At 38.5% G+C, this 27,041-nt stretch overlaps 1 protein-coding gene across 1 annotated transcript in view; it reads left to right on the forward strand.

The window, feature by feature from the left end:
- Positions 1 to 1,348: 1,348 nt before the first annotated feature.
- Positions 1,349 to 27,041, forward strand: part of LOC116566870 (ceruloplasmin-like) — a 30,553-nt gene continuing 4,860 nt past the window's right edge. Inside the window, exons 1-17 of the mRNA XM_032301496.1 lie at positions 1,349 to 1,503; positions 2,395 to 2,645; positions 4,079 to 4,291; positions 4,794 to 4,964; positions 5,789 to 6,031; positions 8,321 to 8,486; positions 10,163 to 10,293; positions 10,645 to 10,782; positions 11,057 to 11,268; positions 12,875 to 13,025; positions 13,661 to 13,873; positions 16,106 to 16,313; positions 17,091 to 17,230; positions 19,120 to 19,248; positions 21,266 to 21,372; positions 22,296 to 22,497; positions 25,941 to 26,080. Coding sequence (XP_032157387.1) covers positions 1,349 to 1,503; positions 2,395 to 2,645; positions 4,079 to 4,291; positions 4,794 to 4,964; positions 5,789 to 6,031; positions 8,321 to 8,486; positions 10,163 to 10,293; positions 10,645 to 10,782; positions 11,057 to 11,268; positions 12,875 to 13,025; positions 13,661 to 13,873; positions 16,106 to 16,313; positions 17,091 to 17,230; positions 19,120 to 19,248; positions 21,266 to 21,372; positions 22,296 to 22,497; positions 25,941 to 26,080 — 2,970 coding nt within the window. The remainder of the gene's footprint in view (positions 1,504 to 2,394; positions 2,646 to 4,078; positions 4,292 to 4,793; positions 4,965 to 5,788; positions 6,032 to 8,320; positions 8,487 to 10,162; positions 10,294 to 10,644; positions 10,783 to 11,056; positions 11,269 to 12,874; positions 13,026 to 13,660; positions 13,874 to 16,105; positions 16,314 to 17,090; positions 17,231 to 19,119; positions 19,249 to 21,265; positions 21,373 to 22,295; positions 22,498 to 25,940; positions 26,081 to 27,041) is intronic.

Below are 27,041 nucleotides of genomic sequence, written 5' to 3' on the forward strand. Positions count from 1 at the left end.
AGCTTCCAACTATTCCAACACATGGGTCTCCTCAGAGCCATCAGGTCTGATGTGGGTCTGCTCCCCGACCCTTTCCACAGTTTCCCCAGTGGTACCCCTTGTGAAACCCTTCCTTGTCTTGATTTTCCTGTGGACAGTTTATCCACACACCGAGGTCCCTTCAGGCCTAGCTTTTCTGAATTCCTTCCAACATCTGCTGGTGACATTAAAACCTGTCAAAGCAGTGGACTGTTTACCCAACTTGTTCTTAAAACTCACCTATGAGTTATACATGTTATACAATCACCCTGCTTTAATATTTCTAAGTGTGTGTTTCCAAACCTAAATCAGAATGCCACTCTAACTGTTGAAGGTCATTGTGGTTTTCCAGTTGTAAAGTCTCAAACAAGATCTAATGGTAATAGATATCCAAATATGTAATTAAATACAAATCCATGACAAAGACTCCTGTTCGTTTCCTTACTATAACTTATAACTATTTGTTCTGTATAGTTATTTGAACTATAACTATTTGTTTCAAGAAATTTTACATTTATTCCTTGACATTTCTAGAAGATACACAAAATAAAAGCAAGTGATCTCTAGGATTTATAATCTAAGGACAGGTAGAGAAAATACATGAAAATTTTAAACACCAGTATCAAACTGTGCATTTAATTGCCAGGTCTGGACACAGCCTGCTGAATTCAGAAAGAGAGAGGGGTCTATAGGCTGATTTAATCAGGGAGGTCTTCACTGAGGAGGTAAAGTTCCAGGGGGCTTGAAAAATGGGGACAATTTGGATAAGCTCTGTCCCTAATAAGTCAGCTTCCCAGGGTAAGGGGTCCTGTATATGAATTATGGAGATGAACTTGGAATATCAAATTGAGGGCTAGATTACGGATAGTCTTAAATTTCAAGAAATTTGAGAATAATTTACAGTATTAAATGGCAAGGAATTTAAATTAACATCTAGAGCAAGAAATAACTAAAATTAACATACAATGAAGAATCTGGGAGAATGTGGAGGCTGGAGAATAAACTGGAGATGATTCCTATAACCTAGGGATAGCTAATAATTGTCAGAGGATGGTGGGTGATTTGGTAGCCCATCTACCCAATAATTCAAACAAGCTCTAATGCTGGCCAAGCATAATATTCTCTGTGGGTTGTGCAACATTTCCCTCAGCCTGACTAATGAAAACTAGATGCATTTGGAATGGAAGTGACGTGTGTGTAGATGAAACACATGTTGGGCTCTTATGCAATTCTGACTTATGTAAACTGACACAAATAAAGGAAGAAAGCCTGGCTTATAAAAGAAAGACAGGCATCACTCACTTAGAGTCTCCAGGCTTAGAATTTGAAAATGAAGGCCCTTTTACCATTAATCTTTCTGGGTTTTGTTAGTTCTCCAGGTTGGGCAAAAGATAGGCACTACAACATAGGCATTAAAGAAACCACTTGGAACTATGCTCCTACTGGTAAAAATATGCTCAATGGGAAGCCTTTTTCAGAAGATCAGTAAGTAATACCTTTGCAATGAAAAAGTTACTATCAGAAACAAAAGTCGGTAATTGTTATTCACCGATAAAATGTTAATGAAGAATTTCTAACCATTGACCCTTTAAGGGCACGTTTGGTATTAAAACTGCTTCCTTTGTTTTCTTGTAAGCATGGCATGGAAGACCGATATTGATAGAAATCAGAATTTATTCCTGCTTATAATTGTTGCCACTCTTGCCAACATGGCACAGTATTTCAAGGATCATCTCTAATTCTGAGTTTATCATCAGTTTTGTTTGTGTGGCACTCGAGACAGAAAACAACACTTCTCCTTCCTATATGGAAGGTATGGCAGAGATTCTAAAATTGTAGCTGTGTTCTTGATTTCTCTTTTCAAGTAATTAGGAGGGAGAGAGCTAGTGGTTATGCATGGGGGTTTGGATTTGCCATGTTTGTTGGCCAAAAGGACCCTAAGTCTATCAGCAAATGCACAAATCCATTTAAATGGATAAATAATTCCAAGTCATCGGGATGATGTAATGCTTGAGATGTATAGAGACCTTCACGTAGGGTTAGAAGCCTTTTTTTGTGGCTCAGTATGAAGAGTTTGGTAAGTCTTGTAAACTGAAATGCCACATATATTACTTGCTACACTTGTATTTAATCCCTTCGTCACAGACTCCAGTGCTCTCCTTGCCTATACCTCCTTTTTTGATTCCCTTCACATTTTCTCCGGTGTCTGAGTTTTGTCATTCGAAATCAGGCTATAAGGCTTCTTACTTCTAGTTTCAACTGACTTAACATTTTTTTTTTCTTTCCTCTCAAACTTTATTAAAGTTCTCTCTTTTTGTTTCTTTGTTTTTTGTTGTTTTTGTTGTTGTTTTGTTTTTTTGGTTTTTTGTTTTACAGAGAGTTTGAGTCCCATAAAAATCTGCAACGGAGGCAAGACAGGATAGGATCTGTTTATAAGAAGGCTTTGTATTTTCAGTATACTGATGACACATTCCAAACAATCATTGGAAAACCATCCTGGCTGGGATTTTTAGGGCCCATAATTAAGGCAGAGACTGGAGACATGGTTTATGTTCACGTAAAAAATTTTGCTTCAAGAATGTATAGTTTCCATCCTCATGGACTCACCTACTCTAAAGAAAATGAAGGTAAGTGAATCCTTTTTCCTTACATTTCCAAGTTGTTGCTTATGGGAAGTATGAGCCCAAGACCTCAGGGAAAGCAGGGTAATTATCAACTGGGAGTAGTTTGGGGTGGATGTAGACTGTTTATATCCAGTCTTTTTTCAATTTCTCATATTAAGTGCCCCCCCCCTTGTGCAATTCTTAGGAAAGAAAACACAGTTTTCACTCACAGTAATAATAATAATAATAATAATAATACAAACTAATGTACATTTATGACGTAATAGAGAAAACATGGGTCACATTCATTTGTACTTATTTATTTAGGTAGGAGATGCTCATGAGCAAATGTTAGGTTGGCAGAAGTACTATTCTACCCCCACCTCCTTTCATTTCCTAATGGATGACGATTAGCCTCTTACAAAAAACACTGACAAGAAAAATCATTATTGGGAATAGTGATGCCCATAACAACTGCCCGAGTGGCTTGCTTGTTGAACATCTGCCTTCGGCTCAGGTCATGATCCCAGGGTCCTGGGATGGAGCCTTGCATTGAGCTCCCTGCTCAGCAGGAAGCCTGCCTCTCCCTCTCCCACTCCCCCTGCTTGTGTTCCCTCTCTTGGTGTGTCTCTCTCTGTCAAATAAGTAAATAAAATCTTTAAAAAAATTATTATTTCCCAGACAGTACCTTGTCTCCTACACATCTATACTCACAACTGCCTAGTGGTGTTAGAAAAAGGAAGGGAAGAAAAAATACAACAAATAAGATTTTATGTTCACCATGGAGCGCAGGGGGTGGGGAGATGTTGCTGGAAGGTTGCAAGGTGGGTAAATATGAGATATTGGCCATGCTTCAAAATCTTCTATTGAATGTAAGACATTTATTCATAGTTATGAGGACTCTGGCCTCAAGAGGTAAAGATCTGAGGCAAAAATTCTAGGAAAAGAAGAAAGAAAGAAGAGAAAGGCCCCAGATTCAGGACTGGGGTAATAGCTTAGGGTAATGTAAGCTAAGGGAAGGCCACTCTTGGGGCTCCAGTGATCTACTTGGAGGACACGTGGATGCCTCTTGATGCCTCATGGATGCCCTCTTGATGCTCCAAGTCTGAAGAAAATGTGGAAGGACTCTCAGGAGCCTAGATTTCTGTATCTGAGGTCTAGGCATATAGTAGATACACAGTAAATATTTTTGGAATCCATCCATAATGGTGATAATAATCTGCAGTAATACTATCTCATTCCAGTTTAGTCTAGAAACTAGACAAGCTGGGTATTCAAGTGAAAGCCAGCTAAGGAAGAAGAGACAGGAGGCAGGAAAGAGGAGGGGAGAAATGCACACTTGATTCCAAAACTAGAAATTAACGTACATTTATGGCTTACTAGAGAAAACATGAATCACATTCAAAATAGTGCTGCCCAATGGTTACTGTGCCCACAGTGTGGATTATGTTTTCTAGGTGCTCTCTATCCTGATAATACTACGAGCCAGCAAAAGGAAGATGACCGTCTGCAACCAGGGGCACAATACACTTACAAGTGGTATGTAGAAGAAAAGCAGGGGCCTGGCCCCAATGACAGTAACTGTGTGACAAGGATTTACCACTCCCACGTAGACACTCCAAGAGACGTGCCTTCGGGTCTTGTTGGACCAATACTGACTTGCAAAAGAGGTAACATATTTTTAAAATCTCACTGTCGCAACAGAACCAGAAAAAGCGGGCTCTCCCCTGCTCTTTAGTGGAATTTTTCTATCAAATGAAAAATTTGATTTTTCATTTTTTCCTTTCCTTCTTTGACCTTGATTCTTGGATCAAGTAAGTAAATTGCCCTCTCAGATTCCGAATACTAGATGGCGGTGGTGAGTCCAATGCCTCGGTTCAAGTCCCGTGATGCAGATTGGTCACTAGATGGTAGTCAAACCCAGCAAACTTCACTTGAGCCACCTTTTCACAAAATGACTGACCCCTTTCTCCTACAGAGAAGTGTTGAATCTGCAGGGTCGAAGAAAGTAGGAAAATGAGAGACTGTCTGCTTGTTCCTTGCATGCTTTGTTCCTTAGAGTTTTGTCTGTAGGTGTGCGAGATTAGGATGAATCAGTTAGAATTCCCAGTTTATTTTATGGCAAAAAATAATTATTGCAAAGAGCAAGTTTTGTTGTTCTTTATGTTTCAGGCACCCTGGATGGAGACACCGAAAAAGACATCGACAGGTCTTATGTTTTGATGTTTTCCATAACTGATGAAAACAAAAGCTGGTATATAGATGACAATATTAATACATATACTGAACCCGGCAAAGTTAACGCTAGCGATTCTGACTTCAAGGACAGCAATCTGATGCCCTGTAAGATGAAAGAAAGCTTGCTTATTCCCCATATGCTATAATTCTAACTTCAGTGATTCTAGTTACTAATTTCCTTCTGTTCAAGTCTGTGTGCTTGAGTTTACATTTTCTAGTTTTTCACTCTAAGTACGCTGGTTGATGTGCAAGGCCTGCAGTAAATCTTGCTGGTTGGCAAAGTTTCAAAACATGAAAAGTTAGGGAAATGCATTTGTTTTCTAAAGTCTGATCTTGATCCAAAGTAGATGGTAAAACAGGAAAGATATCACTTTAAGGTAATAAAATATTATGGAAGAACAAAAACAGAACTGACCAGGTATTTTATGAAAACGTGTTTCAAAAAAAAAAAAGAATGTGTTTCTACATAAAATTTTTCAGGAGAGATACGATCATTCTCTCAGTCACGCATTCTTGTTTTCTTCTTTCCGGGGCTTAGCTTCTTTTTATTCTTTTCCCCTCGTCACTGACCCCCTGCTCTTCAGCTCACTTTTCCTCCTCTTACCTGTAATTCTTTGTGCTCCTGACACTTTTAATTATATACAATATTTATGGCCTTTTTGTGTGTGAAACACCAACCAAATCCCATGTTAGAATCTGCTTGAGAATAAAGCGGACACTGTGAGGTTTGTGTAGTGAGGAAATGCACAGAATGTATAGCATATGGTCCTCATCTGCCATGTGTGAGAGATCAGTGCATGTTTGTTTTCTTGGCTCAGTCAGCATAGCCTGCAACTCTTGCTGTCGGGGTCATGGGTTCAACCCCTGCGTTGGGGGTAGGTTTTACTTAAAAGATAAATAAAGAAAATAAAACATACATTTGTTTTCAGCAATAAATGGATACATGTATGGAAATCTGCCCAATCTCACCATGTGTGCTGAGGACAAGGTCAAGTGGTATTTTGTGGGCATGGGTGGTGCATCGGACATACACCCCATCTACCTGCACGGACAGACTCTGATATCTCGTAATCACAGAAAGGACACCATTACGGTCTTCCCTGCCTCACTGGAAGATGCCTTCATGGTGGCCAAGGGCCCTGGAGAGTGGCAGCTGGGATGTCAGATACACGGTAGGGATTTGTGACCTTTACATAATAGAGGGTCAGAGAATTTTCAAGGTTGCAACCCCTCACAGATGCCTTCTCTTCCAAATGGAGAAACTGATTTCTAGGGAGGTGATGGGATTGCCTTTTGGGAAGGTAGTGACAAGATCAGAACTGGAACCCAGGTCTCTGACAATTAATTCCACAATAATGAACATCTGTAGGTATATAGGGGTGTTTTGTTTTGTTTGTACAAAAAATTTTTATATTTATTAGCCAGCGAACCTTATAAAAAGCCTGAATGGCACAGTAAAGACTATCACTGTTTGTTTTTTAGTTGAGGAAACAAGTTTTAAGAGGTTAAAACACTTGTCCAAAACCTTATAAGAAGAATTGCCAGGAATATTGTGGGACTGTAAGTTACTGACCCAGAACTCAGGAGACCTCTGTATTTCTATTTATTTCCCTCTTTAATCACAGCCTTCAATGAATCATACAATGGCCAGCTATGAAGTCATTAATCTTTTCTATACTTAAATATGACCAGGCTCTACCTACCACGCAAATGTTTTCTCTTACCTTTCAATCAAAAAACATGATTATTAGAACTGAAGAATGTAAATTTTCTTATTTTGTACAAAACTGGGGTGTACTTCTGTGATCAAACCTGTCTTCCACGTCCCATACTTTGGTTAGAATCATGCTTCCCCTAGTCACTGAAATAACGACACATAAGTATTTATCAGGATTTCCTATGTGCTGGGGCCCTCAAGGGCTAGGGAAAAAGGAGAACCACTCGCAGCTACTGCAACTCGAGGACTGAATTTAATGGTAAAAAGTTTCTCACTTAGAAAGGAATATCATTTTCAGGTGACAGTGTACACTCAGTCCTACTCTCCCTATTTGCTGACTTTGCAGATGGTGCCTTCAAGCCTGATCTGGCCCTCAGCTCTGTGGAAAGAATAGGGTCAGCCCTAGGCACAACTGAGAAGCTTCTGAGGTTCCTCGGCTGATTTGATTGACTCCATAGTAAATTTTTCAAAATTTACTTCCACTCTTTTTAAAATTTGTATTTAAATTTTTTTAATTTAAAATTTATTAAAAATTTTATTTGTTTTTTTAGTCATTACAAGAATAAATGAATAGACTTTGGCTGGAAAGAAAGGAAGGATGGAAAGAGGAAGAACTGAGGTTGTGCGAAGAATTGGGTGGAGGCAGTAGGCAGAAAAAGCGAAAATCTAATGTGACGTATGGGAGCCAGCTCATACCAGCTCAAGAGGGTGGAGAATTAAGTCAGCCAGCTGGTAAACTCTTGGTAACCTCAAACTGGTCAGAGTGGGAGTGTTTAGACCACAAAAATTAGCAAAATAAATAAAATATTGTGTTTCTTGTCTTTAGAGAGCGGATTTAAGAGCATGCCATTAGTCCAACCCTCCTATCACCGCCCTCTTCGATCCTCTCCAGAGAGTAAACACTGGGTGTGAATACTGTGCATTCTCACACAATATATATGAAAATGTAGAAACCAAAAACACATTGCTGTATTTTGTGTTTCGTTTTACATAAGTAGATCACACTGCATGTAATTTTCTGCTGTTGCTTTTTTCACTCATCCATGTTTTGGAATCTTTTCCCTGACATTCCCCATACATCTAACTTACTTTTTTACACTGTTGTATAGTTTTCCACATTGGGAATATATCCTAAGTTATTTATCCATTTGCCTGCTGATGGGCATTTAAATTGCTTCCACATTTTTTGCTTATTAACAATGTTATAGTTAACATCTTTTATTTGCATCTTTTTATGTTTTAACAAATGCTGTCAGTTTGCCTTCCGAAATGTCTGTCCTAATTCACACTCCCACCAACAGTACTCCAAAATCAAAGCACAGGACTAGTGCCCTCATGGAAAGGCACCTGCCTTGATTTTCTTCCTGCCTGCCTTCTAGTTAATATAATAACTCAGCTAATTCATTAGTGACTCACAGTAGTAATTTCATTCACCTGAGGAAAGATGTTTTTGGCCAAATAAACTCTCAAATTCTTCTCGGTAAAGACGCCATCTTCATCTAAGGACCAGTCCAACGGTGGTGATTGTTCCCCGGTAATATATGTTCCTCTAACATTCATCTGTGCATCCTGCTTTTTGTATTTGTCTCATACATTTTAGGTTTTTACACAAATTCCATAAGTAAAATGCCTCAAATTTCTCTGAAAAGGAGAAGTTGCAATACTGTTGGCTAAAACATAAAATACATATGGAGTAAGAAAAATGTTGTAGTAATGTTCTTTGCTTGGGTTTACTGTTTTTCAGTTAGTATGCAGGCCTTTTTCAATGTAAGGAATTGCCAAAAACCTTCAACAGACGTTCCTGCGACACGTGTTATACATTACTACATTGCTGCTGAAAAAATTGTTTGGAACTATGCGCCCTCTGGTGTAGATTCCTTCACTAAAAAAAATTTAACAGCATCTGGAAGGTAATAATTTGGTGATTAAAAGTATTCTTGGTTAAATAAAGATAATCGAACTTTTTCATAATGAGCTATTCTTAAAAAGGATTTAGGCATCTTATCATAAAAAGATACCGATAAAACAAAAGTAGAAAAATAATTATATCAATAATTAGAAAATATTGAATCAAAGGATCACTACCACACAAAATTTTTCTCTAAATGCCTTGGCAGCCAGTACAAAATAAAACATACTGCTCATTTTTTTTCCTAGCACTAAATTTCAAAATAGGTTTATTATATACAATGATGAGAAACAATGGCTATGTTATCAATAACAGAATTTTACAAAAATTCAGAAACATTCTTCATGTATAATTTATACCTTCCCACTAAGATCTGAAGGCAAAATTAAATAACTAAGACATTTTTTACTACTTTTTTATTTCCTATGACATTCTTAAATCATGTTTTATAAATATTTTTATTCCAACAACACCTAAGAATCTATTACCAGTTCCTATTTTAATGACCAAAAACTATGAGATTACCCATGGCACCAGGGTTTAAAAGTACACAAAAAGGGGTGCCTGTGTGCCTTCAGCTCAGGTCCTGATCCTGGAGTCCTGGAATCGAGTCCCACATCAGGCTCCCTGCGCATCAGGAAGCCTGCTTCTCCCTCTGACCTCTCCCCTCTCATGCTCTCTCTTTTTCATTCTTGTTCTCTCTCTCAAATAAATAAATAAAATCTTTATCAAAAAAAAAAGTACACAAAAAGTTTTTCTGATAGTCCAACTGATATAATTATATTTACCAACTCAAAGATTACAGGAATTTTAATCCTTCTGGTCTACTGAATAAAAGTTACATGTCAGAAAATATCAAGTTCTAAAATCATCAAGCAGTGTTTCCCATGGTAATTATTTTTCTCTAATTTTCTCACAGAAAATTTGTGAAAACTAAGAATGTCATACCAAGTGAATATTTTCTCTTCTTACAGCAGCTCATCAATAAATTATTCAATCTGTGAGGTGGAAACTTTATATAAAGGATATCTGGACTTAGAGCAAAACTTAGATTCAGAGTTAGGTCCAACTCTCATTTTATATTGTCTAAAACAAGTATGAATTAATAGATTTTTTTTCAGTTTGCTTGATTGTCCTGGCTATGAAATTCTATGATGTGTTAGCATGACAAGTCACTACTTCACTGCTAGGGAACACCTTTTTTCAGGGGAACCTATTTAATTTTATTATAATAAGACTTAAAAAGAAGAATGACATCTCTTATCTTACTATTCTAACATCTCAGCACATAGTTGTTTTAGAAATGATGTTTGTTGTTTGTTAACTACCCGGCTGGAAAAAAAAATTTTTTTTTTGTTCCAGAAAAAAAGTGTATGGATAAACCACCAAGTAGACAGACATAGATACTCATATACATATACATAGATAAAAGACTAAGAAGAAATCCATGAAAAATGTTGACAGTGGTTATATGCAGATAGCAGGACTATGAAGATTTTAATTTGGGGGGTCAGTTTTCCCCTTATTTTTCAAATTTTCTACAATGAACATGCATTGCTTTTATAAATTACAAGTAACTTAAAACAGATGTATGTAAATTCTAGATGTATGTAAATTTCTTTTCACATGATCACTGTTGATTTAAAAGTTCTTTGTGTATCTACTTTCTCTGCACAGTGAATCCCAGCTACATTTTGAACAAAGTGCAACCAGAATTGGAGGATCTTACAAAAAGCTAGTTTACCGTGAATACACAGATGCTTCCTTCCAAACACCGAAGGCAAGGGAAGAGCACCTCGGAATCCTTGGTAAAATTCTCTTCATAGCTCTGCAGGGTTATAAACACCATTAACATATATTCTCTGCAATCAAAATAGTGTTCACATCTCACGCCGTTTTAGAGATTCTAGATGTCATCTGATAACCTTATGAAAACAATACATTTTTTTGTCCCCGTACATCCAATAAGATTAATATATTCACATAACCCAAAGTGACTTTCTAAGACCATGAATCATCTAGAGCTCTTGCTGTCGGATGCATTCCTGTTCATGGCATTTTCTCTTTACTTTGTTCCTAGAAAAAACTTACTCAAGTAAAACACCTGACAATCATGTTTGTGAAAACAGAGGACAATTCCTAATTCTGTTGCTTTCTAGGCCCTGTTATTAAGGCAGAAGTGGGACAGATCATCAAGGTCACTTTTTATAACAAGGCTTCCCTGCCCCTCAGCATTCAGCCTCATGGACTACGTTACAACACGAGCAATGAGGGGGCCCACAGAACACCTGGAGGAGGTAAGTAAGGCTCGAGGGAGGCCCATGCAAGCTACACTGCAATACGATGTCAGCTAGAGAATAAAATTCTTCCTCAAATCATGGTGCAGCCCACTTTTCGAGTCATAACAGCTCCGTATCCTCATTATGGCGGGAATTCCTTCAGCCCCTTCCAGCTGTCACCCAAGGTGCTACAAGGCGAGCAAGATACAGTCCTTGCTGTCAGAGATTTCACAGCCTAGAATGGAGACTCCTGGTCCTCGGTCCTATTTTACAAATATTTATTTCTTACTAGGTACTCCTCCACCTTCCTCACATGTAAATCCTGGCATGACATTTGTCTATACGTGGGAAGTTCCGAGAGATGTGGGTCCTACCTCCGCGGACCCCAACTGCCTGACCTGGTTATACTATTCCTCGGTAAATTTGCCAAACGACATCAACAGTGGCCTCGTAGGGCCTCTCCTCGTGTGCAGAAGTGGAAGTCTTGGAGAAGATGGCAAAGAGGTGAGTCATGGACCTATGTCCAGATATGCCTTGGTGAGAGGTTCCCTGACACAGAACAGAACTACAGAGGAGAAGCAATGTGGCAATCTGCAGTTTCAGTTTCTTCTGTGTGCTGATTCTCTCAATCCTATCATTTTCTGAACTCCAGACCTGTATCTTCTTCTTCTGCCCAATGAGCACCTACCCTAGTATGTTCTAGGAACCTCTAATTCCACTTGACTACTTTAACTCCTCTTCTCCCTCTGGACAACCACTACTTGGCCTTCTCTCCTCCACTCTGTCTCTTGGTTGATGACACCACCCCGCCTAGGACTTTGATCAGCAACTCCTTTCTCACCTCCAACATTAGTCACCAGATTCCCAATACCACTGCCTTCTTAGAGGTACCATCCTCTCTTTCTGAATTCCTTTAACCTCCTGACTCCTGTTTCCACTTTCACCCTGTTTCGATAGAGCTCCACATCTCTTCCTTTCAAACCCAGCTCTAGCACTCTCCACACTCTGTAGTTTGCGGGCTCAGCACACCAGACCCTTGTCGATCCCTCCACATTCATGCCTCCTTCCCTGCCGCCCTGTGCATGCAATTCGTATTCTACTGCAGAATTAGCTTGTTAGTCCCTGAGTAAGAAAGACTAATTGATTTTGTCCTCTTCTCTCTATCAAGAATGGCCTTTCCTCACTGCTTTGCCTGCTAAAAGGGAGACATTTTTAAAACTCCGACAAAGTCCCTTCCTGCCTTTTGGAAAATATTTACTAACTATAGTGGTTTCTTCTAGTTATCATAGTTCCTGTGTATGTTTCTATTGGAGCACATACCCATGCAATTATATTTATTGGCCTTTCTGTCCCACTAGACCATAAGTTCCTTGAAACCATACAGGAAGTTTTATTAATTTTTTGTAACAACCACAGCTCTTCTCTGGCGCGTAGTTGGTGCTCAGTTAATGTTTGAGGAATCAATTTCCCTTGTTCTTTACTCACAAGTAAACTAATATCTGATTTCTTTTTGGAATTTATAATTTATAAGGTAATAAAACCTAATAAATCTTCCCAAATAAATATATGTGTAATTGAATGTATATTTTTAAAAAATGAGATGTTGTACTAATAAGCATCTGTATGATGAAAACATTATAAACTCATAATTCTCATAGTATGTGTAATCTTTCTATTTATTCAAAAATACAAATACGTGTACATATTTAATTTCTTCATAAATGTTAAAAATGCGACTTTCTAGAATTGAAAAAGTTTTATTTAACTCACTTTCTACAAAGCATCTTATGAAAAGTCAGTACAAATAGCTATGATCATACAGTTTGGTTTTATGAAGTTCAGCTGTGGGGGTCCCTAGAGTAAGAGCTTTATATGAAGACAGCTGTAGATAATTCTCCTAACTTCTTGGTTCTGTGATAAATCTATTCACTGGGATTCATGCCTTTATCCATGCCTGGATCTTCCAGAAGTATACAAAACACCTTGCATAGGAAATCCTGTATGCAGAGCAACTATTTGACTAGATTGTGTGTGTGTGTATATACATATATATGTCTATGTATGTATATATGTATTTCATGTCTATTTCTTTTTCTATTCTTATCCACAGAAAGGAAAAGACAAAGAGTTTTATCTGCTTGCCACAATATTTGATGAAAATAAAAGTTATCTCTTAGATGAAAATATTGAAACATTTACCACAAAGCCTGAAAATGTGGATAAAGATGATCCAGAGTTCCAAATGTCCAATCAGATGTACTGTAAGGAAACATGCAATTTACAGTATAAAGGCATTAAGCCCTTGTTTAATTTCATTAAGTCTAAAGAATTACACATTAAGAGAGACATACATTTTTCCCCAAGGGTTGGCTAATATATTTCATGTTTCTTTTAAAGATAACTTTCATAACAAAAATATTATCTACTAGGATGATTATGTTAAATTCAATTTATTAAATATTTAACAATGCCTTTTTGGTGTACTATGTTGTTTTAGCTATTATTAAATGTGAGATAGAATTATCATGTATTTTTTTTACTGCCAAATTAGTGGCTTTGGTGGGTGGAGTGCTTATTGAATTAGTTGATTGGTTGGTTGGTTGGTGGGTGCGTGGGTGGGTTTTTGAAGACTGTAAGTGTAGGGAGAAAGGACTGGTCTAGAATCTAAAAACCTGGACTCTGATCTTATCTGTTCCAAATATCAGCTTAATGACACTGGATAAGTAATTACCTCTTTGGCATTAGTTTCTCAAATCTAAAAGGAAGGAATTAACTCAGATAATCTTGAAATTCTTACATGATTGGGCTGCCTTCTGATTAGTCCTTTGGTAAGTTTGAAGGGATGGTAATTATCAATGAATTAAATATTCTTTTCTTTGTCACCAATGTCTTGTAGCCATAAATGGATACATGTATGGAAATCTGCCTGGACTGGATATGTGTTTAGGAGACAACGTTTCATGGCATGTTCTCAGTGTGGGATCAGTAGAAGACTTACATGGGATATATTTTTCAGGAAATACCTTCACTTCCTTAGGATCAAGGGACGACACCATAGCTCTGTTTCCCCACACCTCCCAGACACTTTTTATGACACCCGATTCTGTAGGTAAGTGGAAGGTCTTCTCTTTCATGCTGAAATGTATCCAGATTATGAAAAACAGTATCTTTACATGCACTGAATATTGTTTGTATAGAAAAAGAGGAACCTACATAAACAGTGCCTGCTCCATGTAATTCAGAGGAACAGTAATATATCATTTCCCAGATCACAAAAATCACCTCCATCCCTCTGGGTTTTCTCTTCCTGGGCTCCAGACTCTAAATCAATCCACACTCCTCCAAAGCAGTGAAGATGCTTTGAAGCATTTTAACCCATTTTCACTCTGTGTTCTTCTCTACATTTACTCTTGCATCCGTTTGTGTCCCAGACCTGCCATCTGCTCTTGCCTTCTCTCTACTCCACTCCTTGAGGGCCTGGCTCTCTAGGGAAAGTTTTCACTTCAGTGAGGTCAACTGCTGCTGGTAAATTTTTAAAATCAGAATACCGTTAGGGGCGTCAGAGGAGCCTCCCCTCTGCTCCGAACCTGAGACCCTCATTTGTAAAATAGGGATTGAAGTAATTTACAATCCACAAAAAGGAATAGATAAGGACCAGGTGAGACAGATGTGGCATAGTAAAGCGCCTAGTATATGTTAGATGTTCAATATTAGTGCCTTCATTATCCTGCAGATCCACCTGCACCAAAATAAAATAAATAAATAAAATAAAAATCCATTCATCTTGGTCAAAAACTACTAACACCAATCAAATGCTGGCTACACATTGAGCTAGCCACTCCGTAAATGCCTCGGATTGGTATCTGAACTCTCGGTGATAGTGCAGATTCATTCGAATACATTTTCTGCATTTAAAATTTTTTTATTTTACTTTTCAAACAAACAGAACCTGTGATTAAGAGCACTGGGAGGAAAAAAAGAAATCTTCTCCAACACTCATTCTCTCTGCCCTGTGCACTCGATCTGTGGCAAGGGATTTCCTGCCTCTGCCTGCCCCACTTCTTCCTCTCCTTTTCCCGGGAGATGTTTTCCTGGACTTAAGAAAAAAAATTGCTTCCTTCTTCCTCTCTTTCCTTAATGAAATCGGCCACAGTAAACCCGTGGAGACACCTGCTATGGGTCAAGAGCTGTTCTCCACGGGCATCACCTCATTCTAAACAAGTACTTCTTCCCAAATGCTTGAGTCTGAAGGTTTTGATTCTTGTTCATCTTCCTGAATCCTACCCTTTGCAAAAAGTAACAGCAACAACAGAATTTGGTACAGATGAGACAGAAGAGAGTGTTAGGGATGATAAAGGTAGCTTTCAGAAGCAGCATTGGCATGTGATGACCAGAAAATTAGCAAAATCAGAGAAAGAAAACCTGAATTCCGGTGGAATTCATGGCCTGAACCAGGCTGGAGTTTTTGTTGTTGTTGTTGTTGTTGTTGTTGTTGGGTCCTTGCTTGGGGATTTGGAAGTGTGAGTCTGATTGCCTTCCACTTCCGCCACTCCGACCCAAGCCACACGTTACCTCATGGATCACTCTGTAGGGTCCTAACAGGTCTCCTTCCCTCCGCACTTGCCACTGCCATCTGTTCTCAGCACAGCTGCCAGTGTCCTTATCCCACATCAGCTCAAAATCTCACAATGGCTCCCCATTTCAGAGCCACAGACTTTCAGTTGTCCCCAAGAACCCTTGGGACCCAGTCCTCCAACTTGCACCAAGCTTGTCTCCTCTCATCCTTGTTCACTCCACTCCAGACACACGGACCTCTGGAATGGTCTGTAGACACACCAAACAGACCCTCAGCTTGGGGATTTTGCTGCATGTTTCCTCTGCCTGGACTGCTCTTGTCCCGGATCCATCCCTCACCTCTCATCTTTGTCCAGGTGTCACCCTCCCATCAAGGCCTTCCCTGATTGTCCTATAAAATATTGGTCATTGTTCTCTGCCCTGCCACACCCCACCCAGGATTCTCAGTCCTCCTGAGACCAGTCTGCCTTTCACTTCAATCCATAGCACTTCCAACATCCATAAATGTTACCTGCTCTGTTTACAGCAACACCCACCCGGCAATATGAACCCTAAGGGCATGGATTTTTTTTAACCATTTTGTTCACCGGTGTTTCCCAAGTTCCTAGAAATAAGCCTGGCATAAAGAATAAGTACCCGCCAAAGTAATGAAAAAAATAATAAATTTTACTGTATTCCATTTGGGGGTTTGTATCTTCTAGACGACTTCACAGAGAAAAGGAATCGAACATAAAGCTTTATGCATTCTTTTCTGACTCATCTCCAGGAACTTTTGATGTGGTTTGTATGACAGCAGAGCACTATCAAGGAGGCATGAAGCATCAGTACCACGTGAGGCAGTGTGCGGAGGCAAACCCTGATGAAACACAGTATGAGGAAGAGAAAACCATTTATATCGCTGCGGAGGAAGTTGTGTGGGATTATTCTCCCAGCAGGAAGTGGGAGAAACAACTGCAGCATTTACAAAGAAAGAAGTACGGCAGTAGCTTCTGTCTCTAGCCAAGGAGGGTTCGCTGTGGAGTCCTCCCCCCTTTCTTTTCAGTCTCACTCATGTGTGTACCTGTTGTGTGCTATGTATGAGTTTTCTACGGTATGTGTGTGTGGTGTGCTTGTGCAGGACAGGTGTGTGTGCGTGATAACGTGTGAGGCACCTGTGTGGTTAGGGTGTGTTCTAAATATAATGTTTATCTATGTATCTTACCTTTGATTATAAATGACTTCAATTCTTTCTGAATATCTGCCTCACTTACTTCTGGGCTTTGTTTCTCGCTGTCTTTCTTTTCACTCCTCTTCCGGAAGTGTGTTACCATCCCGCCTGACCACTCTGAGGTGTCCTAAACATCACTCGAGCTACATTTAACATTGGGCATCAGTCAGATTTCCCTTTTGTCTTCCTTTGTCTCTGTCAATCTGTCTTCTTTCGGGAACCTCAAATTGGAGACCCTTGCTTTTCTTTTTGTAAAACTCGATTTCTGTCTCTGATTTTAACTTTTGCTATTTATCTATGTATCAAAACTAAAATTTCCTCTGGAAAACATGTTTTAAAGTACAGAATGAATATCCAGCAATCTTGCCAGTACTGAGAATTTTTTGTTTTTAAGAAGAATTACTTTTCGAGGTAAAGAAGCCTCTAGACATTAATCAATTGTGCTGTTTCAATAAGGAGTTCTTCCATATGAGAATTTGTCGAATTTAATGATTGAATTAACTAACTTTGTGGTTTTTTTGGTTTTGTTTTTATTTCCTTAAAGTGAAACGGACATATATTTGGATAGAATTGGAAAGTTTCTTGGGTCCAAATACAAGAAAGTCCTATACCGTCAATATGATGATATCACATTCAAGAATCAAACAAAGAGAAATGAAGATGAAAAACATCTGGACATACTAGGTATTAATATACAATCAGACTCGTCTTCAAGTTTTTCTTCTTGTCCTCGGCCACCAGAGATAACAATCTCTGCAATAACAGTTCTCAACACACATTGAGGTTATTGTCCACCTCCACCTTGACAGTAAAAGTGCCTATGACGTTAATTCTAATTTGTTTGCCAGTAGGCACTTTTACTGGGAAAAGGAAACTGATTCAAGTGTTGTTTCATGGAAACTGAAGAGATGATAGAAAGTTACTCTGGTCAGATTCAGATTACCTGACTCCTTTCCCGCAGAATTCAAGAACTCTAGAGAGACCTTAGAAGTAGCATTTAGAGATCATTTCCTTGATACTAAAATGAAGCCCAGAAGCCGTATGGTAGCGAGGAGGGGGACCTTTTTGTTTAAATTTAAGTGTTTAATTTAAACATTTCAAGTGTTAATATTTAGTTTCATTTGTCTAACAGTGAGCAAAATTACAGCTATTTCTTCTACCCTTGTCAAGTAAGCTAGGAAAACTACAAGCCACCCCAAGCACCTGTATGTAGCATTTCCCTAAATCTGGCAGGGTCTGCAGAGGTCACATGATATTATCATATGTCAAATGACATTTCTGTATGTTGCATAGTATTTCCAGAAGTCACATGGCATTTATGCTTAAATTTTATTTGGGTCCTGATAACTCTTTTATTGGAGACTATTTTCTTCTTTTTCTTTTTAAGGTTTTATTTATTTATGTATTTGAGGGAGAGTTCACTCACACACACAGAGAGGTGGGGGAGGACCAGAGAGGGGAGGGAGAGGGAGAGAGTCTTAAGCAGACTCTGCATTGAGCGAGGAGCCCAACATGGGGCTTGATCTCACCACCTGAGATCATGACCTGAGCCAAAACCAAGAGTCAGATACTTAAGCGGCTGAGCCACCCAGGGACCCCTATTGAAACTATTTTCTGGTGTGGGACCCTGAGAAGATGGATTTTCATGTTGTTGGAGAAACTCATACTCTTCTTGACTCCTCATTAGCCTCCCAAGCTTGTCTGTTTGCGACCCCCAGAAGGAGGTCTGTGCTGTCCAGTTCCCACTTGCTGTTGGGTGGCTCCTGTCTTTAGTAACAGTAGGATGTTAGTTTTTGCTGGGATCCTGGCTGAATGAATCAAGGTAAATAATACAATATGACCTTCTAGATTCCATTCTTATTTATATATAAAAAAAAAATCTTACAGAAAAGGGAAAACAGTTCTCTCCTATTTGGGAAGGTGGGATGGCCGTGGGGACAAAGAGTGGATGTCCCAATCTAGCATCTCCTGTCCAGCAGGCACCTTCCGGGCTCTGATTTCAGTGATTATAGTGCAAGTTTGAAGAAATCCCCATGCTTAATTTATCTCAAAACTGTCTCTGTTTCAGAATTTTTATAGACACTGATATAACTGCTTCTAAATAGAAGATTTAAAATAAAGTTTTTACCTCCACTTCTTGGTCTGGGAGGAAGGGAGAGAGAGTACAATGAAGGGGTCTTCAGGCTTGAGGGAAAAAGAATCATCTTTGGTCAGTAAAAAGGCCTTTCAGCTCCTGCTAACTCTCCACTAAGGTGAAAAGGGAAAAGGATAAAAGGTTTAAGTGATAAGGTTGGTTAAGAAAGAAAATAAGAGATTTCATTTCTAAATTGTGTGTTTTCATAGGCATTAACTGATGCTACTCAAAATAAATGTTCTGAAGACTTAAATTTTCCAGGCAAAAACTATGTTTCATAAATCATCAATGATCCACTTGTTAAAAGTGTGTTTTATTTGGCTGCATGTTCAGGAAAAAAGATAAAAATAAATCGCGGTATAAATACTTAAGAGGACAGAGGATTCATAATCTATAATAAATAACAATTTCCACACATTTTCCTTTTTATATTCCCTAGGTCCTTTAATATTTCTCACTCCTGGTCAAAAAATCCGAATTGTCTTTAAAAATAAAGCCTCAAGACCATATTCGATCCACGCTCATGGAGTGAAAACAAACAATTCCACTGTTGTTCTAACACAGCCAGGTAACTGCTTCGGAAGAGAAAAAAGCTTCACAGATTTTATGCAGGACTATGTGCTAATGTCTTTTCTTAAGTATGGGCATAATTCAAGAGGAGAAAGACCAGTGGACTAGAAGGAAGGGTCTAAAGAAGGAGTTTGGGAGTGAGTTCCTTTTGCAAGTCTTGAGTTTGCTTCCGGGATGGGTACCATGAGAAAAAACTCCCCCGGGTATACAATTTCTTCTAGAACCACCTTCCCTTCCATCTCTCCACCATTCAGCTGCCAGTATAATAGACTATACTCCAACTCTCCAATTCAAGTGCTAAAGTAGGAGTTGAGTATACAATGCAGTGTGTGACGAAGGGAGTAGGGAGAGAGAGACACTAAGAGGAAGTCATGAACCTCATGTATTAACATTTCTGTGGTAACACCATTATACAGCATGCAGTTTATATACCTCAGACAAAAATAAGTGATTTTTAATTTTATTTATTTATTTGAGAGAGAGAGAGGCAAGCAGGGGAAGCAGCAGGCAGAGGCTGAGGGAGAAGCAGTCTCCCCACCAAGCAGGGAACCCCATGTGGGGCTTGATCCCAGGACACTGGGATCATGACCTGAGCTGAAGGCAGATGCTTAACTGACTGAACCACCCAGGTGCCCCCAAAACAAATGTTTTTTAATATATTCCCAGGGAGCAGACCCTGAAATGAAAATGTGTGGGCAGATAATGCTCTTGGGATCAAAGGCTATGGAGAGAAAGACAAAGACACAGAATCGGGCACAGGAAGAGCTTATGTAGAGATGCTGCCTCAGCAGAAATCACAGCCATCCCTAGAAGTTCTGAAGAGAGGTTGGTCCTCGGTTGCCCTGAGTTGGGGTGAGAAAGCTGGGCCTTTCTGCCCCTGCATCTGTCATTGGAAGTAAGCCTGGGTGAGGTGGCTATCTTCTACTAAGGCTACCTCAGAAGCTGACGGACAGCCTGTGGAGCAATGATTCCTTCATTCTTAAAGGGGAACCTGAATGTCTACTGTAGTTGACTACCAAAACAAGGAGTTCTGGGAATTAAGGATATCAAGGAAAGAGCCAAATTCAGAAAGGAAAGATGCGCGGGGTAGAGGGATGAAAGAGACATTTTGATAGCAGGTGAAATATTCCCTTTTGGATTAAAAAAAAAAAAAATAGTCCCATGGTAGTGCCAACATGAATCTCCTACCAAGAGAGTTTGCAAGTCAGCACTCTGTTCTCATTAGTCAGAAAAGGATTCCATTGCGTACATTCCACAAACACTTCTGGGTTCCTGCTGTGCTCAGGCCCTGTGTGGTGAGCTGGAAGGGGAGGGCTGGTACTAAGCTGTTAAAGACTCGGAAGCAGGGAAGTTGGGGATAGGATCAAGTTAGCAGAAATGCTTAGGAAAATTAATTTAAGCCTCTGGAAGTGGGAGACGCAGGATTATATAGCAAGGCACAGGAGTGGAAGGAGGTGTCCAAAAAAACTTCTCTGAAATAGGCAAGAGTATAGGATTTAGATTCCACAGGGCTAATGCAATGCTCTGGGAAGAGGGCAGAGGCCCATGTGATCTATAAACTACAAGGTTCAGAGCTGGAATTCAAAACAAGTCTGTCGTGTTGCAAAGCCTGCATTATCTTCACCACAATAATATTTGTTGAACACATGAGTTCCATATGTAATGACTGACATTTTTCAATGGCAAAATCACTGTAAGGTTTTGATTCAGTAACCCAGAGGTGGTGAGAGGCAGCAGTGTGAGTTATGTCAACTTCACCCTGTGACCCGAGCAATGCCTTATTTAGACCATCTTGTCTAATCCCTAAATTCCCATTTTATGTGCAGGAGGAAACAGAGGCTCAGAAACTATAAACATGTTGACCAAGACCACAGAGCTAGGAGGGGTAGAGCCAGAAGTGGAAACTAGGACTCTGTCACCTAATATGTGGATAGCTTCAGGGTTTGCTTGTTATCTCCCTAAAAACATGGGCTTTAAAAGATTCTGTATATAAACACTGTATTTGTCTATTTTAGGAGAGATCCAAACATACATTTGGCAGATTCCGGAAAGAACTGGTCCTGCCTCAAAGGACTTTGAGTGCATACCTTGGTTTTACTACTCGACTGGGGACGTGGTTAAGGTAAACGTTAAGTCATCCTTTTTTTTCTATCTCCTCTTGGAAATTATAATGAAAGAAAGAAGGAATTGATTTGTGTTTTAAAAAAAAATCTTAGTTCTATGTAATCTTTCATTTAAGTGACCTGAATCCTGCTCAGCTTTTAATTCAACCGATGTTTGCTTTTTCCAAGAGCAAGATCATTGCGTTATGATTACTTCAATTCACGGTATTTTCTAAAATGTCACTGTGAATTGGAAAATATAATAATATCCTCTGCTTTGCTTTGTTATATTTGGATTATAGAAAACAAAGTATGGAGTTAAAAGTCTCTGATGAATGAGAAATAAACATATATAGATGTATATAGCTTTTTAAAACCATCAATGCTGGCGTTCAATTTATTTTCACTTAACAACAACAACAAAAGTCTTGTCTCCAAACTTTTAGTTATTTTGGCCTGCTCTCTGCCTAGAACAAGAATCTACACAGACACTCAACCCCAAACCAAAATGAGTATAAACAAACCAAGGCTCCTAGCCGGAAGCGGCTCTGGGGGCAGAGGCGTTGCATGGCCAAGGATCCGAGACCTTTAGACTTTGCTGCCCGCCAAATCCAAGGCCAAGAAATTCAAATTAAAAACAAAGCTCTGGGTTTTTGTTTTTTATTTCAAAAATAGAGCTAAATCCACTGAGGAATGTGACTAAAATCCCTCTCAGGAGTTAGTTGTTCTCGTCAGACTTGAGCTCAAATGAGTGAGATGACTGTTTTTCCTCAGTCAAGGATTTAACATGTCAAACATTTTCTTAGTTGCAGACTTAGAATCCTAATGACTACAAACTCACGATCTGAACTCGTTAGAACTCAACCTTTATTCTACTCATTTCACTGGTTGGGGGACATTTTTAGTTTTGGGCACAGTTGGTAATTTTGCTTTGCCTCTTCAGGATCTTAACAGCGGACTGGTAGGCCCTTTGATCGTGTGTCGCAAAAACACCAAAGCCAGCATAGTTCACCGTGTGCTCCACTTTATGATTTTTGATGAGAACAAATCCTGGTACTTTGAAGAAAATGTCAACACCTATTCTTCAGATCCAAACAACATAGACAGGAATGATGAACAGTTTGACCTCAGCAACCAAATGCACGGTAATGTCCACTAGCTGCCTCAACAGCTGGAGCCTATAAGATGTTTCATACAAAGGGAACAGGGGAGGGTTCACACTTATCAGACTCGTCAGTTTAGAGAAGGCAATCACATAGGACTGTGGCGTAGATCACGTGGCCCAGGCTGCCAAATTTTTCCATAAAGGGCCAGAGAGTAAAGAGTGTAGACTTGTAAACCACACAGTCTCTACCATAGGCTATATTTTACTCTGCCATGGGGCACAAGGGCACTCACAGATAAGATATAAAGAAATGGAAGTGGCTGTGAGCCAATATAAAACTTCATTTATGGACACTGAAGTTTGTTTTTCATAAAATTTTCACATGTTGGGAAACATTCTTTTTTGTTTTTTTTTTTAATCACTTAGAAATTTAAAACCCATCCTGCACTCAGGGGCCAGAGAGAAACAGGAAGTAAGAGGCTGGATCTGGCCTAAGGGCTGTAGACTTAGCTGCAGGGCAAATTCCAATGCTTCTGGAACCACACAGGCGATGTAAAACTGAGAATACCAGCTATCATTTATGAATATCCTTCAGAAATGATATTCTAAGTCTCTTACCTGGACAGACACAGGGAGAGGTGGGGCTTGTGGCAAATTGGTAAGCACATGGTCTCATCCAAAACCCCATGCTCATCTACCAAAATTCTTTTGTCGATGGCTTGTGAATAGGCATGTCCTGTTTATGTCCCCCTGCCCATCTAGAATCATAGTAATGAGCCAATTATTCAAAGAACAAGCACATAAACAATCTCACTTGATCACAGTCACATTCAGTCAGACTTCTGGTCCCAGTCCTTTCACGGGTGGAAGCTCCAGGATGCAACTAGGTAAGGGATCCTTAAGTAAGGCAAACCCAAATGTGATCTTTTTCAACTTCTTCATTTTCTTCCCCCAAGATACATACAGTAAATTTGAAATTAATTCAAGGACTGCATCTTTGCTATCCATCATCTTTTAATATGCCTCGTGGAGGGCACAGAGCACCACACTGGTGCTGAGGAGATACGAAGGCCAGGAAGATGAGGCGTCCTCTCTCAAGCTGTTCACAGCACAGGGCTGGCCCATTTCTGCTGACCTGGAAGGGTGGGGGGGGGGGGTGCTGGAACAGAAATATCAACACAGTGCTGTGTTTTAAATTCTTATTTCCAAGACGGTCTTCCTGAAGGGGAGAGGACTTTGAGTTGAATATTTAAAGATGCATGGGAGTCTGTCTAGTAAAGAGGGAGGGGATGACATTCCAAGTAGATAGAAGAATGTGACCTAAGAAAAAAAGAAAAGCCCACAGAATTGTGCAAGACCTTGAATACCCTGTTAAGAATTTAGACACAATCTAAACTGGGGTTTCTCAAGCTTGCCACTCTTCATATTTTCCGTCTGGTAACTATTGGGAGGGGGTTGTCCTTGTGCATCATAAGATGTTCAGCAGCCTGCTTACCCTCTGGCCCTGGGAAGTCAGTAACACCTTTCCCCAAGTTGTGCAACTCAGAATATCTCCAGGCACTGCCATAAATGTCCCCTGCAGGACAAAATCCACTTAAAGACCACTGTGCAGAAGGCACCAAAGGCACCAGACGAGGGAACAGTAAGTAGAGGTGCATACTCTAGGAACTGCTTTGGCGATCAGCCAGGCCTTCATGCTCCAGGCCTAGTCTGAGCAGCATCAAGCATCGCTTGGGAGCTTGTTAGAAATGCAGAATTTCAGACGAAACAGATCTAGTAATTCATAATCTGCACTGGAATAAGATTCTCGGGATACATGCACATTAAAGTCTGAGAAGCACAGTCTAAAGCAGTCTCCTAGTTTTTTCTATTTCTAGTATATCCCTCCATCAGCTAAAAGTGTTAGAACCCAACCTCCATATATATAGGGTTATAAATTAGATATTTGTACCACTGTATTAAAGCATTTTTGGCATTTCAACAGATGAACACAAAATAGAAAAGTAAAAAGGAGTTAATAATTATTATAAAAATATTTTATTTATATTTATCTTAATATTTAATTATTAAATCTCAAACATAATATTTAATATTTATTAAAATAAATTATTTATATATAGTTAAATATAATATTAATTACATAATTTATATAAATAATATATAATTTATATGGTTTATATATAACTCCATATAATTTATATAATTTTATATAGATTAATATAATCTATATATGTAAATTTAAATATTTTATATTTATATATTGATATAAATTATCAATATCATATAAATATTATAATTTATATATTATAGAATTAATGTATAATTTAGTATGTATTTATGCATTAATATTAAAATATAGTATTAATATATTATATTTATATTATATATATTATATATCATATTAATATATTATAATTTATAATTCAATTATATTAATTATTACATATTAATATATTGCACATATTAATATTAATATGTTACATACTAGTATAATTACATGTTATATTACTGTTATATATGTTAATACAATATTATATGATTACATTATATTGTAATAATTTTATATATTATATCATATATTTAATTATATATTAAGTTAACATTAACTTATATATTATATATAAATTATATTATATATTAACTTAATATATAATATGTAATTATATATTAGTGATGACTAAATTATATAATTGATTATATATAATTATATGTATATATAATTACATGCATATATAAAATACATAAATTATATATTATACCTATAATTAAATTAATATTTTTTTCCTATTACTCTTTGGAAACCACAGCTATAGAGGATTAGAGCTAGAGAGAGAGACCCCAGCTCAAAGGCCATTCTACTCATACCTGTGACAGATCATGAAGGTCTGAATACAGCAAAGAAGAACACACTCAGTTTCTAAGCCTCTTATGATCACTTTAAACATACTTTAAATATATAGACACATTTAAATATCCATCAATTTATGCATCCATAGTGGTGAGATATTCTAGTGCAACCCAATTACTTAAAGCAAGCTCAACTCCTCATTTCCTGAGGCAAGAAAAACTCCCTGGAATTAGACTCATCCAAATAAATGGATGGTTTGGTCATGTTTAACAGCTTCCTTAGAAGGAATTTAACTTTCACATGGCTTCTGAAAACACATATGATACTTTCTATGAGGTGTTTTTTTAAAACCTACATTATTTTATTTTTTATAATTTCGCTTTTTTTTTTTTTTTAAGATTTATTTATTTATTTGACAGACAGAGATCACAAGTAGGCAGAGAGGCAGGCAGAGAGAGAGGAGGGGAAGCAGGCTCCCTGCCGAACAGAGAGCCTGATGTGGGGCTCGATCGCAGGACCCTGGGATCATGACCTGAGCCGAAGGCAGAGGCTTTAACCCACTGAGCCACCTAGGTGCCCCAAACCTACATTATTTTAAATCTTTGTTGAATATAATACATTGTGTCCCTCCACAGCAATTAATGGAAGAATGTTTGGAAATAACCAAGGTCTGACGTTCCATGTTGGGGATGAAGTGAATTGGTATCTGATTGGCATGGGGAGTGAATCTGACCTGCACACGGTTCACTTTCACGGCCACAGCTTTGAATACACGGTAAGAGCCCTGGGCAGCGTCACCTAATTATTGTTGTGTCTTGTGAAGCAGTTATGGGGGCAGCATGGCAGGATAACAGAACTAGAAAGGAAATGACCCAGCCAGAACTGAAGTTCAACACCTACAATCTGTAACATACCGGGTACATGTAAATAATTATACATTTAGCTCTTTGTATCCCGTGGACACTCAGAAAGTGCTTATGAATGCAGGAAGGGCACTTCTCACTCTAACCTGGTGTTACCTGATAGGTAAATAAGACTTCTATAATCATCTCGAGTTTCACCCTTTCTATCCCAACTTTTGTTTTCAAACCCTTAGTAACTTAAGAGAAAAACAATTGGAACACATACATTTTGCCACACTTTCTTTCTCCATTTTTCTGGACCCCATTTAAAGTAAATTGCAAACATCATGGTTCTTCACCCCTAAGTACTAAATAAAGTCATGTGCTTCCTAAGACTACAGAATTTCTGCCCCATTGTGCTAACATTATCACACCCCATGTTAACATTAATTCAATAGTATAATCTATCATATAATCCATCAAATAGTCCCAGTTATCCCCAAAATGCTCTTTCTAATGATTTTGTTTTGTTTTTAATTCAGGATCTAATCAGCTATACATAGCATTTGGTTGTCATTGTCATATCTCTCCTAAAATAAGTGATTTTTTTTTTCTTGATCCTTCATGGCATTTCATTTTTGAAGGGTCCAGGCCAGTTGCTGACCATTGTAGAATGTCCCATATTCTGCCATGGTCTGATAGTTTCCTCGTGATCAGAGCCATGTCAAACATTCTTGACATGAACAGCACATAGGTGATATTATGTGCTTTCCATGTCACACCAAGAGGTACATGCTGATAAGAGGTACTGACATTGTTTGGGCTGTTTGATAACTTTATTGGGATGATCCCTACTATTTTTCTCCATTTATAAAAACATCATTTTCCCCTTGT

Source organism: Mustela erminea, chromosome 1 (genome assembly GCF_009829155.1).
Source record: "Mustela erminea isolate mMusErm1 chromosome 1, mMusErm1.Pri, whole genome shotgun sequence".
NCBI lineage: Eukaryota > Metazoa > Chordata > Mammalia > Carnivora > Mustelidae > Mustela > Mustela erminea.